At 52.6% G+C, this 13,545-nt stretch overlaps 1 protein-coding gene across 1 annotated transcript; it reads right to left on the bottom strand.

Annotated features, from left to right (window-relative positions):
* Positions 1 to 1,566: 1,566 nt before the first annotated feature.
* On the bottom strand, positions 1,567 to 12,613 carry Smarcd1 (SWI/SNF related, matrix associated, actin dependent regulator of chromatin, subfamily d, member 1). The gene is given in 14 exon segments (XM_032886448.1): positions 1,567 to 3,142; positions 3,247 to 3,348; positions 4,304 to 4,426; positions 5,853 to 5,864; positions 5,866 to 5,995; positions 7,149 to 7,246; positions 7,378 to 7,539; positions 7,772 to 7,873; positions 8,937 to 9,053; positions 9,959 to 10,081; positions 10,517 to 10,639; positions 10,738 to 10,780; positions 11,076 to 11,263; positions 11,897 to 12,613. Coding segments are annotated over 14 exon segments (1,554 nt in total). The 5' UTR covers positions 12,074 to 12,613; the 3' UTR covers positions 1,567 to 3,088.
* Between the last annotated feature and the right edge of the window lie 932 nt (positions 12,614 to 13,545).

The raw sequence follows: 13,545 nt of genomic DNA, 5'->3' as shown, positions 1-13,545 counted from the left end.
CTCCCACAGACCACTCCTTTATCACACTGGCACCGAGATGAAGGCGCCAGTGCCAGGCTGCCAGCTGGGAGCACTGATGACGAGGGCTGGAAGAGAAAGGACGTTCCTGCCCCTGGCACGTATGATAGGAACATGAAAGAATGGGCATTTATGCCTGAAATGGGTGCCTTGTTTTTGCCTAAATACTCCCGTCTCTTTTTGCCCCGACAGCCTATTTGGTTGTGTAGAGAGACCAAGCACGTGGCTATTCACACAGGAATAAAGGGATGCTCGGCACAGGAAGCTGTCTGTCCCACCAAAGCTGGACAGTGTCTGCTTGGAATTAATGACTCATCAGCCACTCATCACACGTGCAATTAGACTGGGTAAAAACAGATGCCGGTTCAGTGCCTTGATACCTGCTTCCTCTGTTCCGGGTTATAACGCCTCTTTTTAACCCTCTCAACTCAGAGAACCCAGCATGTCCTGCACTGGCAGACAACACTACTCAGCAGATATCCAGCTACTCAACGGGCAAGATTCGTTTTGTGTGTGTGAAACGGGGTCTTTGGAATCCTGGCTGGCCTGGAACTCAGAGGTTCTGCCTCTGCCTCCCCGGTGCTGAGATTAAAGGCGGGTATCAATGAACTGCACGGATGGGTGAGATTTTTAGCGGTGACTTCAGGGTGTGACAGTCGCTCGTCCAGTGCGCCACACCTTCCCGGACGAGAGTGCAGTAGGAAGTTGTGAGCCACCCAATGGAAGCTGGCTGGACCGCAGGCATTTCGTGCTTTTTCCAGGGGGGATTAATGTCTGAGCAGCCAGGTAGGCAGCCCTATCTACTCCACACAGGACCTAAGCAGCCACTCCACACTGGATTTAAGAACAGAACAGACTTCTTACATGGAGCACTGTAACGACTCGCATTGTAATCTCCACTTGCAGGTGGGGGCTGCTGAGATAGGCGCACAGTGAGTTTAAGGTCAGCCTTAGTCACACAGAGACCCCTATCACAGGGATACAACACAAAGAAAACCCCGGTGTCTTGGGGCCGTTCAGGGAACCTCAGAAAGCATGAGATCAGTGCATGTGGTGGGTCTGTATGGAAAACCCATCACCGGGCCCTTGGCAGCGGCTGGATGGACATGTACTCTTGGGAGAACAAAGCCCAGTTTCATCAACCTCAAGGGGCCACAGATGCCAAGGACAGCTTGTTCCTGCCAGTACATGACCTGGAGATTTCAAGGACGAGGAAGACACCAGTAGCGGCACTGCCTTGTCTGTTCTTTATGGCTGGGAGTTGCAGCAACCAACCCAAGGCCATTGCTGAGGTCACAAACCTCTAATAAGACCCAGAGTCCCCAGGGAAAAGACTCATTTCCCAGACCTCCAGAGCCTGGCACAACCGGCAAACATCCTCAAGAAACACCTGTCAAGGAAGAAGGCACTGGGCAGGGAAGATGGCAGACACTACAGTAGTGACTCCCCAGACAGCAGGGGACCCAGTGATCACCCCCCAGACAGTGGGGACCCAATGATTCCCCCCCAGACAATGGGGACCCACAGCAACCCCACAGACAGCAGGGACCTGCTCTTCAGAAGTCTTTTATTAAAACTGGGTGACATCAGTAAGGAGACAGTACAAAAAAAATTTTGGTCCATGAAAAAAAACAAAACAAAACACAATTCAGTTAATAAAAACAGTTATCAACAGGGACACTGGGAGTGCCGAGTTCACCCATCATGCTTCCAGCCAGAAGCCAGGCTGGGCTCAGCTGCCCCAAGGTTGTCCAGTGTCACTGTGGGGAGGAGGGAGGCTATAGGACATGAGGAGGACAGGGAGAACACTGCTGTCCCCAGTACAGAACAGGCAGGAAGGAAGGGTGCAGGAACACTGCTCGCAGGAGCCTGAGGTGGGGGTGGGGAAGCAGGGGCTTTGTCAGTTCTGTGGGTTCAGAGCCCATGCTCAACGGAATCCCCGTGCCCAGCTGTCTCCCACCCTGCAGTGTTGCCTGCGAGCCTGGGACAGGCCAACTCCGGGTGACAAGACCTGGAAGAATCTGAGGCTTCCCGGAAGACGCAAAGCCATCTGTCCCAAGGGGCCGAGACCACACATCCTGCTGCTACCTGAGGGTCTGAAGCTTAGAGGGCAGGGGTGGGGAGTCACAAACCCATTTCAGACCTATTCTCCAGCCCTAGGCGCTTTTACTCCTCAGTGCCCTGGAAGCCACCAGTGGGTTTCAACTGGGCAGACATGGGACAGGAAGACAGGGACGGCCTAGGGCTTTACCCGTTTGATTTCAGGCCTGTTTCTCCATTTTTGGAAGGGGGCAGGGTGGAGTGAATGAAGAAGCCACTCCTCTAACAGCAGGAAGGACAGTCTCTGCTGGGAATGACAAGGAAAGGCGAGATCCCAGCCCAAACACTGCGGTTAGGGCAGGTGTGGGGAAATCCTATACCGACTGGGCAGCTACGGGAGTGTGTGGGGGAGCAAGAGTTGAAACCACACTCCAATACTGACATGGACCCCACGTGGGGGTCAGACAGCACTGAGACAGCAGGTTAAGTCCAGAGGGCAGGGACCAACCTGGATTCAGTGAAGCCCGGAACCTGGGCTCCTTTAGTGCTAGAGGGCAAGAAGAAAGGAGAATGAATCTGCTCCAACCTGTGGAGGGAGGGAAGGAAGGGAAGAAGTAGGGTTACCAGGAAGCCAAGGTCAGCTAGCTTACAGACTGCCCCAGGCCTGAGGCTCAGAGGGCGACAGCTCCCAAGGCCTGGGTCTCCCTGCAGCCCACCTGACCTCAGGAGGCCCCACCGCTTCAGAGCACTCATTACCACTACGGTTCTCTACACTATCTAGAGGTCCTATGTAGGACAGGGAGGTAGAGGCACGTGGGAGCGTGGTGGGGAGGAGCTGAGGTGGGAGGCCGGGGTGCAGGAAGGGATAACAGGTGACTGTGAGACGGAAATGTGACACCCTCTTCATTGTGACACTGTCCTGGAGCCAACAGCATCTCCTAGAATGCCTCAAGCAAGACCAAGACAGGGACACTGAGGCAGGCAACACGGGGCCCACAAACTCGGTGCAGACACTAGGGCCAGGGAGGCCCTATGTGTTTCGGATTCCCAGGGCTTGCTCTAATTCTTGCCGCCTCTGCTGCACCTGCAGAGAAAACAGGAATGCAAGCTCGAGAAACCAAAGGCTGGCGGCCAACACCGCTGACCCTGCCTTGGGCCACTTCCCCTGTGCCCCGGCACAGCACCGACCTTGGAGTAGAAGTATCGGCACACGGCCTCCTGGGCCCAAGGCTGGAAGTAGAACTCAGCTCGGCGCTCCTCTTCCGGGTTACCCACCACATCAGTCATTGTCTGAGGGAGGAGAGGACAACAGGGCTCCTGCTTTCAAGTCTGCTCTCAGCTGAATTTACCTCTTGCCCACCTCCAACCCCCACCAAAGATGCTGAAATTCTAATTCCCCGGTACCTGTGAATGTGACCTGACATGGAATAGGGTCTTTGCAGATGATCAAGTTAAGAAGAGTTCATTGGGATTGGCCCTAATCCAGTATAACTGGTATCCTTATAAAGGAGGGAAATGCAGACAGACAGACAGACACATACACAATGTGAAGACAGCAAGCCTGAGCTGAGGGACACCCAGGGTCACCAGAAGCTAGTAGAGATGTACAGGACCAACCCTGTGGCTACTTTCATTTCGTTGGGAGACAATCCCATTGCTCAAGCCGCCCAGTTTGGGTCAGGTTTCTTCAAAAGCCCCAGCAGACAAAAAAAAAAAAAGACACCCCCAAGTCACCCCAAGCACCCATGAAGTCACTGTCAGGTGACCTTTCTGCTGCGCTGGTCACAGCAATCACGAGTCGGGCACCTACGGCAAGCCGCCCAGGCACATCTTCCTGCCTGGGCCTATGATTTTCTTCTCCCTGGGAAGCGTCTTCAACCCTATCTCGCTTCATCTGCGTCCCCTCACTCTGAACAGGTTTACTGCCGCCAGTCGGCTGGCCACGGTTTACTACCCTTTAGTGACACACTAGCCTGTGTTTTCCCAATGGAACACATCTGTGGGGGATCAGAGCCCAGATCCCCAGTTCTAGTGCAGCTGGGAGTCCAAAGCCAACACTGGGGAAGTGCTGACTACATTCCTGATGGCCCTGCCTCATTTCCCTCATCAACTCTAAAATGGGATGGACTGAAAAAACAAAAAGGTGGTCCCTCAATTCTTCAACCAGACCAGCTTTCTGCGCAGAAGTAAAATGATCACGTGCTGCACTCCCTGAGTCCCTCTGGGCCTTTCTCAGGCTCTTTACCTTGAGGTCCCGGCACTGGGATTGAAGCCAATCATTGATGAAACCCTGGGGGTCTCGGGCAAAGCTCAGCATGAACTCTCGTTGGGTCTTCAGCTGGTTGATAGTTTCTATTGTCTCATGGATCTGAAAGAAAGAAGGAAGCTCCAAGGTAAAGGCAGACCCAGGCTGACATTGCCAAGGTGCCCAGAGTCCACGGGTGCAAGCACTCGCACGGTGGCCCTCTGGCTCCCTTCAGAAAGCAACGTGCTGGCTCCTATGCAGGTAAGGGAAGCTGCACTCTCAGTGTCTTCAACAGGAACCAGTACAAACCGGAACGTTTGGCCACCGCCATGCTCCAGCAAACCCTCGTGCTCTCTTAGCTTCGAAAGACACGGTCGGCTGAAGTCTCAACTAAAGTGGTTACCCTTCCCCTAACTCTCCTCCTCCTCCTTCTCCCCCCTCCTCCTCTCAGACAACTCTTCCCCCCAAGGCCTCCTCTCAGCCCCACCCAACAGGGAGCCACATTCCTTTGGACTCCATCCTGTCTGCACCTTTAGTTTGGAGCCTGGACACATCTCCCACAAACCATCAGCCCAGTCTCCGAATGGATCTGCTGCAGGTCTGCCCTCTTTCAACTCTCCCCACCTCCCGCTAATGCAAACAGCATTAGGACCTCCATGACGAAGTTTTGTCCCGGCTCTTTTACCTCACCTGCAGGAGGGATACATGTGCTTTTCCCAGATCAAAGCATTACAGCAGCCAGGCCCTACTGCCCCAGTAGCTTCCTCTCCCAATATCATACCCTGACATCTTGTACTTCTTGTGCTGATTTTGTTATCTGTAATTGTAGCTGCCAGGAACTGTTATGTACACAAGACTGATCCTGAACTCAGGGTGTGCCTCCTGCTGCTTGCTGCTCCCAAGTGCTGGGATTGCAGGAGTGAAGAACCATGCCTTCCTCTGCTTCTTTCATGGATACCCCAGGCTCTTCTCCCTTTGAATTCTTGCATACCTTGTTCTATCTCTTTTGTCCTCTGCCTCCCATACCCCAAACACCACTGTGTTTCTTTGCCATCTGTTAACTTCTACTTCACCCTTCAAATTTTAGTTGAGGCGCCTACTCTCCAGGAAAGTCCACACACATTATCTCTGGTGGCTACAAAGCCCTTTGGCTTTGCGTACAGTGCCTACCAATGGCAGCAGCAGGGAGAGCTTCCACTGATACCTTACGGTGGGAGGTACAGGCTCAGGCCCTTAATAACGTGGTCTCATTTCACACGCAGCCGCCATGGCTTGTGTCTATAACCCCAGCACTGTTAACATGATGTAGAAGAATCATCATGCGTTTGAGGCCAGCCTACTCTACAAGGGACAGATGCACTTAAAATGCTAAAAACAAAAACAAAATGTAATAGGCAGAATCTAAATGCATGTCTGTAGCCTGCCTCCACTTATCACTAAACGTTACCGACAGCCTGACAAGCTCTGGGTATCAACATGTTTTTAGTTAAAAACGAAAAAGCAAAAGGCAGCTGGGAGCTATGATGGACGGTGGGACAGAGACGCCTACCTTGTTGTCTAGAGGAAGCGATCTCCTGCTGGCTGGCAGTGGACAGCAGGAAAAAGTTCATCTGGGTCTTCAAAGTGTCATCCACTTCCACGCCAATGTCGTAGCACGCTGTCTTTTTTTTTTTCTGGTCATTTGGGTCAACACTGGGGAGGAAAGTAGCAGAATTCAGTAAATGGCTTTTTCTGGGACCCACGCACCAACGCCAGAAGATGGCCCAGGGATGAGAGGAAAAGGAAGCAACTGCAAAAGGTCAAAGTGCACAGCAGAGATGCTCAACGTCTTCCTTCTGAGCGCTGTATGGAGTTGTATCTCCAGATGCCTCACTTCAAACAGGTTTAACTCACGGGCCAGCCTGTCTCTATGAGTAACAACCTGTAACTCTCTCTCTCTCTCTCTCTCTCTCTCTCTCTCTCTCTCTCTCTCTCTCTGTATGTGTAGTATGTGTATGGTGTGTGTGTGTGTGTGTGTGTGTGTGTGTATGTGTGTGTGTGTTTCCCAGGGCTGATGTCAGGTTGTCAGGCTAGGCAGCCAGTGCTTTTAACCAGCTGAACCATCTTGCTGGGCTGAGCTTGGTTTTAAGAAAGTCATAAAGTTCAAATAGCACCAAAGGCATTTTGTGAAAACTTTTAAAAACAGGAGTCCGTGCAATGGACTTTAATCCCAGCACACAGGAGGCAGAGGACCTCTATGAGTTTGAGGGGAGCCTGGTCCACAGAGTGAGTTCCAGGACAGCCAGGATTACACAGAGACTCTTGTCGAAAAAAAAAAACAAAAAGAACAGGACTCCAGTTTCTGTGGACGCATGTACAAGCTATAGAGGGACTACAGGTGAGGGCTCAGGGACTAGGGAACCGTGGAACAAAGAGGGGCAAAGAGCAGGCCTGACAGGTGCAGGGCTCTTTATCTTCCAAATTATGAGAAAGCAAAGCAAGAGGGGAGCCGACTGGGAGCCCCTCCTTTCATAAAAAGATGATTGCTGACTCCCACCACAGTGACAAGCTGTGTCTCCCCGGGGAAGTGGAGCCTGCTGTGACAGTGCTGCCTGATGTCCAGTCACTAACACTCTAGCTTTTAGCCAGAGAAGAGTGTGCAACCACCCCACACACCAGTAACCTTCAGGCATAAACTCTGCAAAGGTGAGCAGGTAACAGGCAAGCAGAGGTTGAATGCCACTATTGGTTTTCACAGTAATGAGCTTTTAATCTAAACAGAAATAGAGCGAGCACATCTAAGGAGACCTCTGGACATCTGACAACGGACGAGCAGGCTCCCCAGGGCAGGGTCCAGCACACTCACCTGATGACGTGATTAATGATGATGGGTTCTGGTGGCATGAGCAGGGCATGCAGCCGCTGAGGGATCTCTGAGAACTTCATCCGCTGAGATTCAAAGATCTGAGAGAGAGAGAGGGAGAGGGAGAGGGAGAGAGGGGGAGAGAGGAGGGAGGGAGAGGGAGAGGGAGGGGCATTACAAATCGGCACTTTCAGTGCAATTAGACTCTCGAAATAGAATGTGCCTTACATACCTGCTGGAGGTACTTGTCACAGATAACAAACTCTCGCTCGTGAGGGTCCTGGAGCTTATGTGTTTTAATATATTGCCACAGTGCCTGGATGATCACTGGACGTGTCTGGGTGTGGATGCCCAAGAGGCGAGCCAGGCGAGGGTCTAATTTAAACTGGGGGGGCTGCAGAGAACCAAGAGTGTAGATGAAGCTAACGAGATGGATCCATGTGTCTTTCGGGGTATTTAGTACAGCAACACACTCAATCTAACGGACATTAGTAAATCTGGACGGCAGGGTTACAGAGGACGAAGACACATGCTGCTGTCGCTCTAGTGGAAGAGCATTCCTGAGTAGTCAGACACTCATGCACCGCGGCCAGGAAAGCTGGACCCTCCACACCTCCCAAGAGTACCTGGTAATCCAGCATCAGCAGGACAGTGCACCGTACATTCACATCTCCTGGTCGCTTCACCTGGAAGCCGTCGGTCTCCTGGGTAGTGGCGGTCCTGTGCCACTACAGAGAGGAAGGTGTCAGGGGGTACTCTTCCAGAGGAAGAGCTGGGGTGGGAGGGAAGAGCGTCTGTAATAACTGAACATTCAACTTCGATTACTGAGGCTACTGGGGAAGAGCAATAGCTCCAGGCATCTCTAAAAAACATAGATGGCTTTGGAATTATTGTCTACAAAAGCAGAACCTTCCAACCCTATTTGAGATGACTGCATTTAAAATGGCTTGAATTTCCAATAATAAATTTACCCACAAAATGAATATTATACATGGAACAGGAACCTAAGACAGCGTCAGTTTACTGAGGGCCAGCTACCCATGTCTATGACATGTTACATCCATGTCTACGACATGTTACATTCGCTATGTAACAGAGCCAGTGCTTGAGCTGACTCTAGTCCAGTCTTAGCTACTCTACTCTACTGCTATCAAGTCAAGCGCTTTACAGATTTCTACTGACTCTGACTTACTTCCCATGTCTCTTAGTGGTTGGAGTTAAGGGGCTGCAGCTACAGTGGTAAAGAAAGGGCAGGTTAAGTTCACACGTACACTAGACCGCTCTGGGTTTACGTCCCCAAAACACTGTTGCTCACAGCTAACACAGTCATCGAAACACTGCACACCCAGGAGCTGTTTAGTATTTCTGGTTATCTGAGACATAAATCTAAAGGATCAGGGACCGAAAGGAAGATACAGATCAATAACCTAGGCTCTAGTATCACTAGTACTCCATCAGTCAACCCATTAACTACAGCAGCGACGATCAGGAAAATAAAGCACGCCAGCAACTCCAGCCCACCAACACGTATAAGCAAGATGCAGAGACAGCCGAGAGTGTAAGAGGACTCTACCAGAATTTCCTCTGGGGGGCAGTAGTCAGGACAGCAACAAGTGGTCAAGTCAGATAGCAAGAGCTCCTGGGTCCCAACTCAGTACGGCTAGCGCCGCCTGGAGGTCAATGTGCAAACTGCAACGGCGGAACCCCATACCTGGGCTAATCTGTTCAAGCTTGGTCCCCAAGCCCATCATCCCCTAAAAAAGTTAAGGCCTGGAAGGCAGAATTACTCACTTCTACCAGATGGTTGTCTGGCCCATAGAGGTCTTTGTCCAGTTCGATCACCAAGGACTTAAAAAAGGAAGAGAACTTTCTCTTTTGCTTGGTGGCATCATATTTGGACAAGGCTGACTAGAAAAGAGATGGGGAGGGGGAGGGGTATGTTACACGAAGTCCCCAGGACAAAGTTCCTTAGGAAGCAGTTTCTAACTCCAATGGGGAAAACCCTTGAAGTATCTTCTGGTTATGGCCAGGTGGCCACTGAGTCAGTCCTGGTCCCAGGAACACAGTAACAAGGACAGGATCTCTGACTTCAAGTTAAGCCAAACCGCTAGCACAACAAAGCACATCTGAGCAGAGGAAAGCCTGACAGCAGAGGGCAAATGAATCCCAGGCCAGAGGCAGGGGAACAAAACCTGCCTTTCTCTGGACAGAACACATGACCAGCAAACAGCCTGGACCTACCCAGAGGCAGCTCGGTTCCCCAGCAAAAGTGCATCAAACGAGCTCACTTGCACACAGTTAAAAAGTGTCAGAGTGCAGAGCTCTGAGGGAACGGCGAGCCTCCCCAACGAGCTGCTGGGTGGAGAGTCTGGGGTGCTCATTAGTCTGATGAGCAACAAAGAGCCAAGCCTTTGGGGGGCTATCGTACTTAAACTGTGGTGCCTCCAATGAAACCTGGGAAGACAGAAATAACCTCAAGGACCTAAGGGAGGAAACACGGCCTCGAATGCTAAGCACAGATGGTGGTGGGGATGAGTGAGCACTGAAATCCGAAGGGCAGCGTCACCAGGCAAAGTAAACAACAACCCAGACCCCAGGACAACAAAGGTTTCCACTTGATACCAGAGAAGCTGTGGGAGTAGGCACAAAGGACCATTGTCTTTGTAGGCAGGGAACACAGCACCCCCAACCCCCTTCCGGAAGCTCCCAGCAGGAGTGGTGAACACCAGTCAGGTTTCCTGCTGACCACACAGCACTGCTCCTTCCCAACAGCTCCCACCCTGAGCACCAACCACCACGGAGCCTGAACTCACATCCTCCAGGAGCCGTCCTTCTACCCGGAGCTCCCAGGAAGCCACAGTCCCTTCCCCGTCCTCGGCATCCGACTTAGCCGGATTGAATGTGTTAGAAATGAAAATCCGCAGCTTCCGTTTTTGCTGAGGAAGGCAGAAACAGGATTGACCGTGGGGCTTCAAGAGCACAAGGTTCCCTAAAGCTCCCAGGTCACTCCTACCAGGCTGGCTTTGTAGATGGATGGCCTGAGGAGCAAACAGGCCCTGACTTGGGCCTGAGTAAATGTGCCAGGGTGCCAGGGAGACAAAGTCGTGCAAAGTGGCAGGTTCCCAAGGTAGCGAGTAGCAAAAACAAGGACAGGGTGTGTTTCTGGTGAAGAGAGTGGGAAGCCCCCCTCCCTCTCCTTGGCAGTTGCCCCACTCCTGTGCTCCTAATGTAATTCCTGGTTTGCAGGCGGAAGGGAAAGATGCAGTTTAAATGCTAAAGAGAGATGTGCTGTGCCTTTGGGTTTTCATCCTAAGTCTGGTGGAGGGTCCTGGCTCCCTCCTGTGACCCTCTGTCTGGTACTCTCCTGGTACCTTTATGGGCCGCTTCAAGGCCTCCTGGATATCCAGGCGTTTCCTCATAATAGTCTGGTCCAGTTTCCTTTCAAAAGCCAGGAGATCCATGTATGCCTGTGATTCCGGTACCAATTCCCGAATCTTAGGAACAGAAAGATAGGGTCGGGCCCTAGAGCTGACCACCTCTATTCTCAAAGCCACTACCCCTTCAGGAAGGCCTTTACAGCTGCTGCACTCACCCTCTGAGGTAGGATTTTGTCAGCCATCTTCTTTTTCTTTGCACTGTTCAGAATAAATACTGTTATCAGGTTGGGATAGGAACTAGTCAAAACATGAGCATCACTGTGAGCACCTCCATTTATGGTACAGCTACTATGGCCTACAGAATGACTCTCCATCTCCCGGTACCACAAAAACTCCACTTCATCACGAGGCCAGAGAGCCTTCAAAAGAGTGAGTCCCTGCAGCACCATTTGATGCTGCAGCGCCTGACTTCCTGGTTCAGGACTCCCAGCATCAGCATCCTCACAGGCCTCCTCCCATCCCTGTCTTTCCTTCACCCCAGGGGGCATCTTACTTGTGATTTCGATTTTGGACCGCCTGCTGCTGGACCTGCTGGATCTGTTGAGGCGCAGGTCTCTTGCGGGATTGGTCCATCCCTGACTGGGCCAGGCCAGGTCGGACTGAAGGGTTCCCCCCATAGCCAGGAGGTCCCATGGAAGGTCCCTGAGGTGTCATTCGGCTGCCTGGCAGCATACCTGGTCTCTACAGAAGGGAGAGGACGGAGAGATGTCATATTTTTCCATGCTAGCCCCACCAAGGAAGGAAAAGTGGTGGAAGCCTGGATTTTAGGGATGGGGTAGGGCTGGGGGGTAGAGTGGAGGACAAGACAATCCTTTGCTTCTTTGAAATATGATAACTGGAGCTTCTTCAGGCCTACTAGTGATTTAATGGAATATAGTCTAAAAACTAGATTACACTCGAATTTTCTGATCTATGCTGGATCTGACTCATCAGACATTTCTAGTCCTACTTTTTTCTTTTTTTAAACTAGCTGCTGTCTCCTCTAAGGCTGACCTCAATTTGCTGCAATAGCTTGGGTGTTCCTGGAGACACTGGGGCTGCCCATTCCCCTCTGCATCCCATGCCCATCCCAGGGCCCACTTCACCCACCCTGGTTCCACACTCGCTCCTCACACGGAAACAATGCCGCTGGGAGCAGGTAAGGATGCTAACCTCCTTCCCCCAACTCTTCCTCCGCTCAGCTTCCCCCACCTCCACTCCCGGCCCGAGCCCCTCCCTAGGGAGTCCCTCCCACTTCTCCCTCACCCCTGTCAGTCCTCCGCCCTCGCTCGGCCCCGCCCCCGGCCCGCGCGCCCCTCCTCCTGTCCCACTCACCGGATAGGCCGCCCCGGGCATCGGAGAGCGGTACAGCCCTTGACCCGGCGCCGGGCCCATTCGCACGGGAGGCCCGGGAGTTCCGCCCGGGCCCAGAGCAGCCGCCACGCCCGCTCCTCCTGAGGCTCCCGCGCCGCCGCTCGGAGCCACGGACTGGAAACCCGCCCGGGCCGCCATCTTCCCGGAGCCGCCGCTGCAGCTGCACAAAGAACCGGAACCGGAACTCCCCCCGCCCCCCGCGCGCCCCCCGAGCGCCTGGGCTGTTTGTGGGCCCGGCCCGCCGGCGGGCACGGGCGGCTCGGGGCAGCGAGACTACGGGCTAGAGGGGGCGACTAGCGGGAAAGGCGTGCTGACCACTCCCTCCCGCCTTCACGGGCCAGGAGGGAGCACCATAGAGAGGTGGTGTGCTGATAAAGAAGTGCCGGGAGCGAGCGCCCCCGGGCGGTTGGAGGACGACAAGGCCTTGCAAAGAGCCCAGCCCACCCCGCAGGCGGCTGGAGTGATGCTTCACCTCGGCCCAGTGCGTTTACCTCTCCAAAGCATTCTGGTTGGTTTGCTTTTTGTTTTCCTACGGATCAGACTCCGGATGCTAAAGAGGGAAACAGGCTGTTTGTTCGTTTTACAAACGGAAAAGCTGAACTCAAAGGAGGTGAATGTCGTGGCAAAGACAAATCGAGATAAGAGAAAAGCCATCCTGGATTCGGGTCTCCTGGCTGGTAGCCAGGGCCTCATCTAAATAATGGCTCAACAGCTCCCCGGCACGGGAACTTAGCCCTTCACCTCAGACCTTTAACTTCAGATTTTAATGAATTATTTTACCTTGAATCTTCTCCAAAGAGACCCGGATATCTGTTGCTTTAGATTACTTTGCTGGTCCACTGCCTAGGGAACAGAGGATTCCTGAATTTGTTCTTTTCCAGGTGGATCAGTGTTTTTACCTGATCAAGTATGTAGGGTCTCGAATAGCCTGGTCTAGCGTTAAACTCACTGTGTGATGGAAAACAGCTGCTCCATCTCCTACGAGCTGGAATTAGAGGTGGAACCACCACACCAGACTACCACCCAAATTTCTTTAGTTGTGTGGCTCTCAAGGCGAGCTCCGATCTAAAGGTTAACACCCAGAGTGCAGGGTGCTGGCAGCTCATACCTTTAATCCTAGCGTTTGGGAGGTAGGAGGATCTCTGTGAGTTCGAGGCCAGCCTGGTTTACAGAGCTGTTCCAGGACAGCCGAGGCTACACAGAGAAACCCTGTCTCAACACAAAACAAACAAACAACAAACAGAAAACCAACACTGAAGAGATGGTTGAAACCCAGTTTATTAGACCAGAGGCATGCGTCACCCAGAGCCCCTTCTGCTGCCCCCCAGTCAGTGTCCATTTCCCTGCTTTGCCCTGCTTCCTTCTGGGGGAGTTCTGTTCTCTAAACAACTCTTGGGAAACCAAAAGGTTTCAAAGATTCTATAGCCTCACTCTCTGGCTCCAGGCCAACGCACACAGGTGATCTGCCCATAAGTCCTGTTTTGGAATTAGAGACCAAGAGACAGTGGGGACAGAGAAGGCCTGGAAAGATATTGGGGCTCTGGCCTGGGAAGGGTACCTGGTGGGGGTGGGGAGGCCCTCTACCTCGACTTGTAGCCAGCCCCGTATGG

Source organism: Rattus rattus, chromosome 1 (genome assembly GCF_011064425.1).
Source record: "Rattus rattus isolate New Zealand chromosome 1, Rrattus_CSIRO_v1, whole genome shotgun sequence".
Lineage (NCBI taxonomy): Eukaryota > Metazoa > Chordata > Mammalia > Rodentia > Muridae > Rattus > Rattus rattus.
This window is presented reverse-complemented; position numbering and strand designations above follow the sequence as displayed.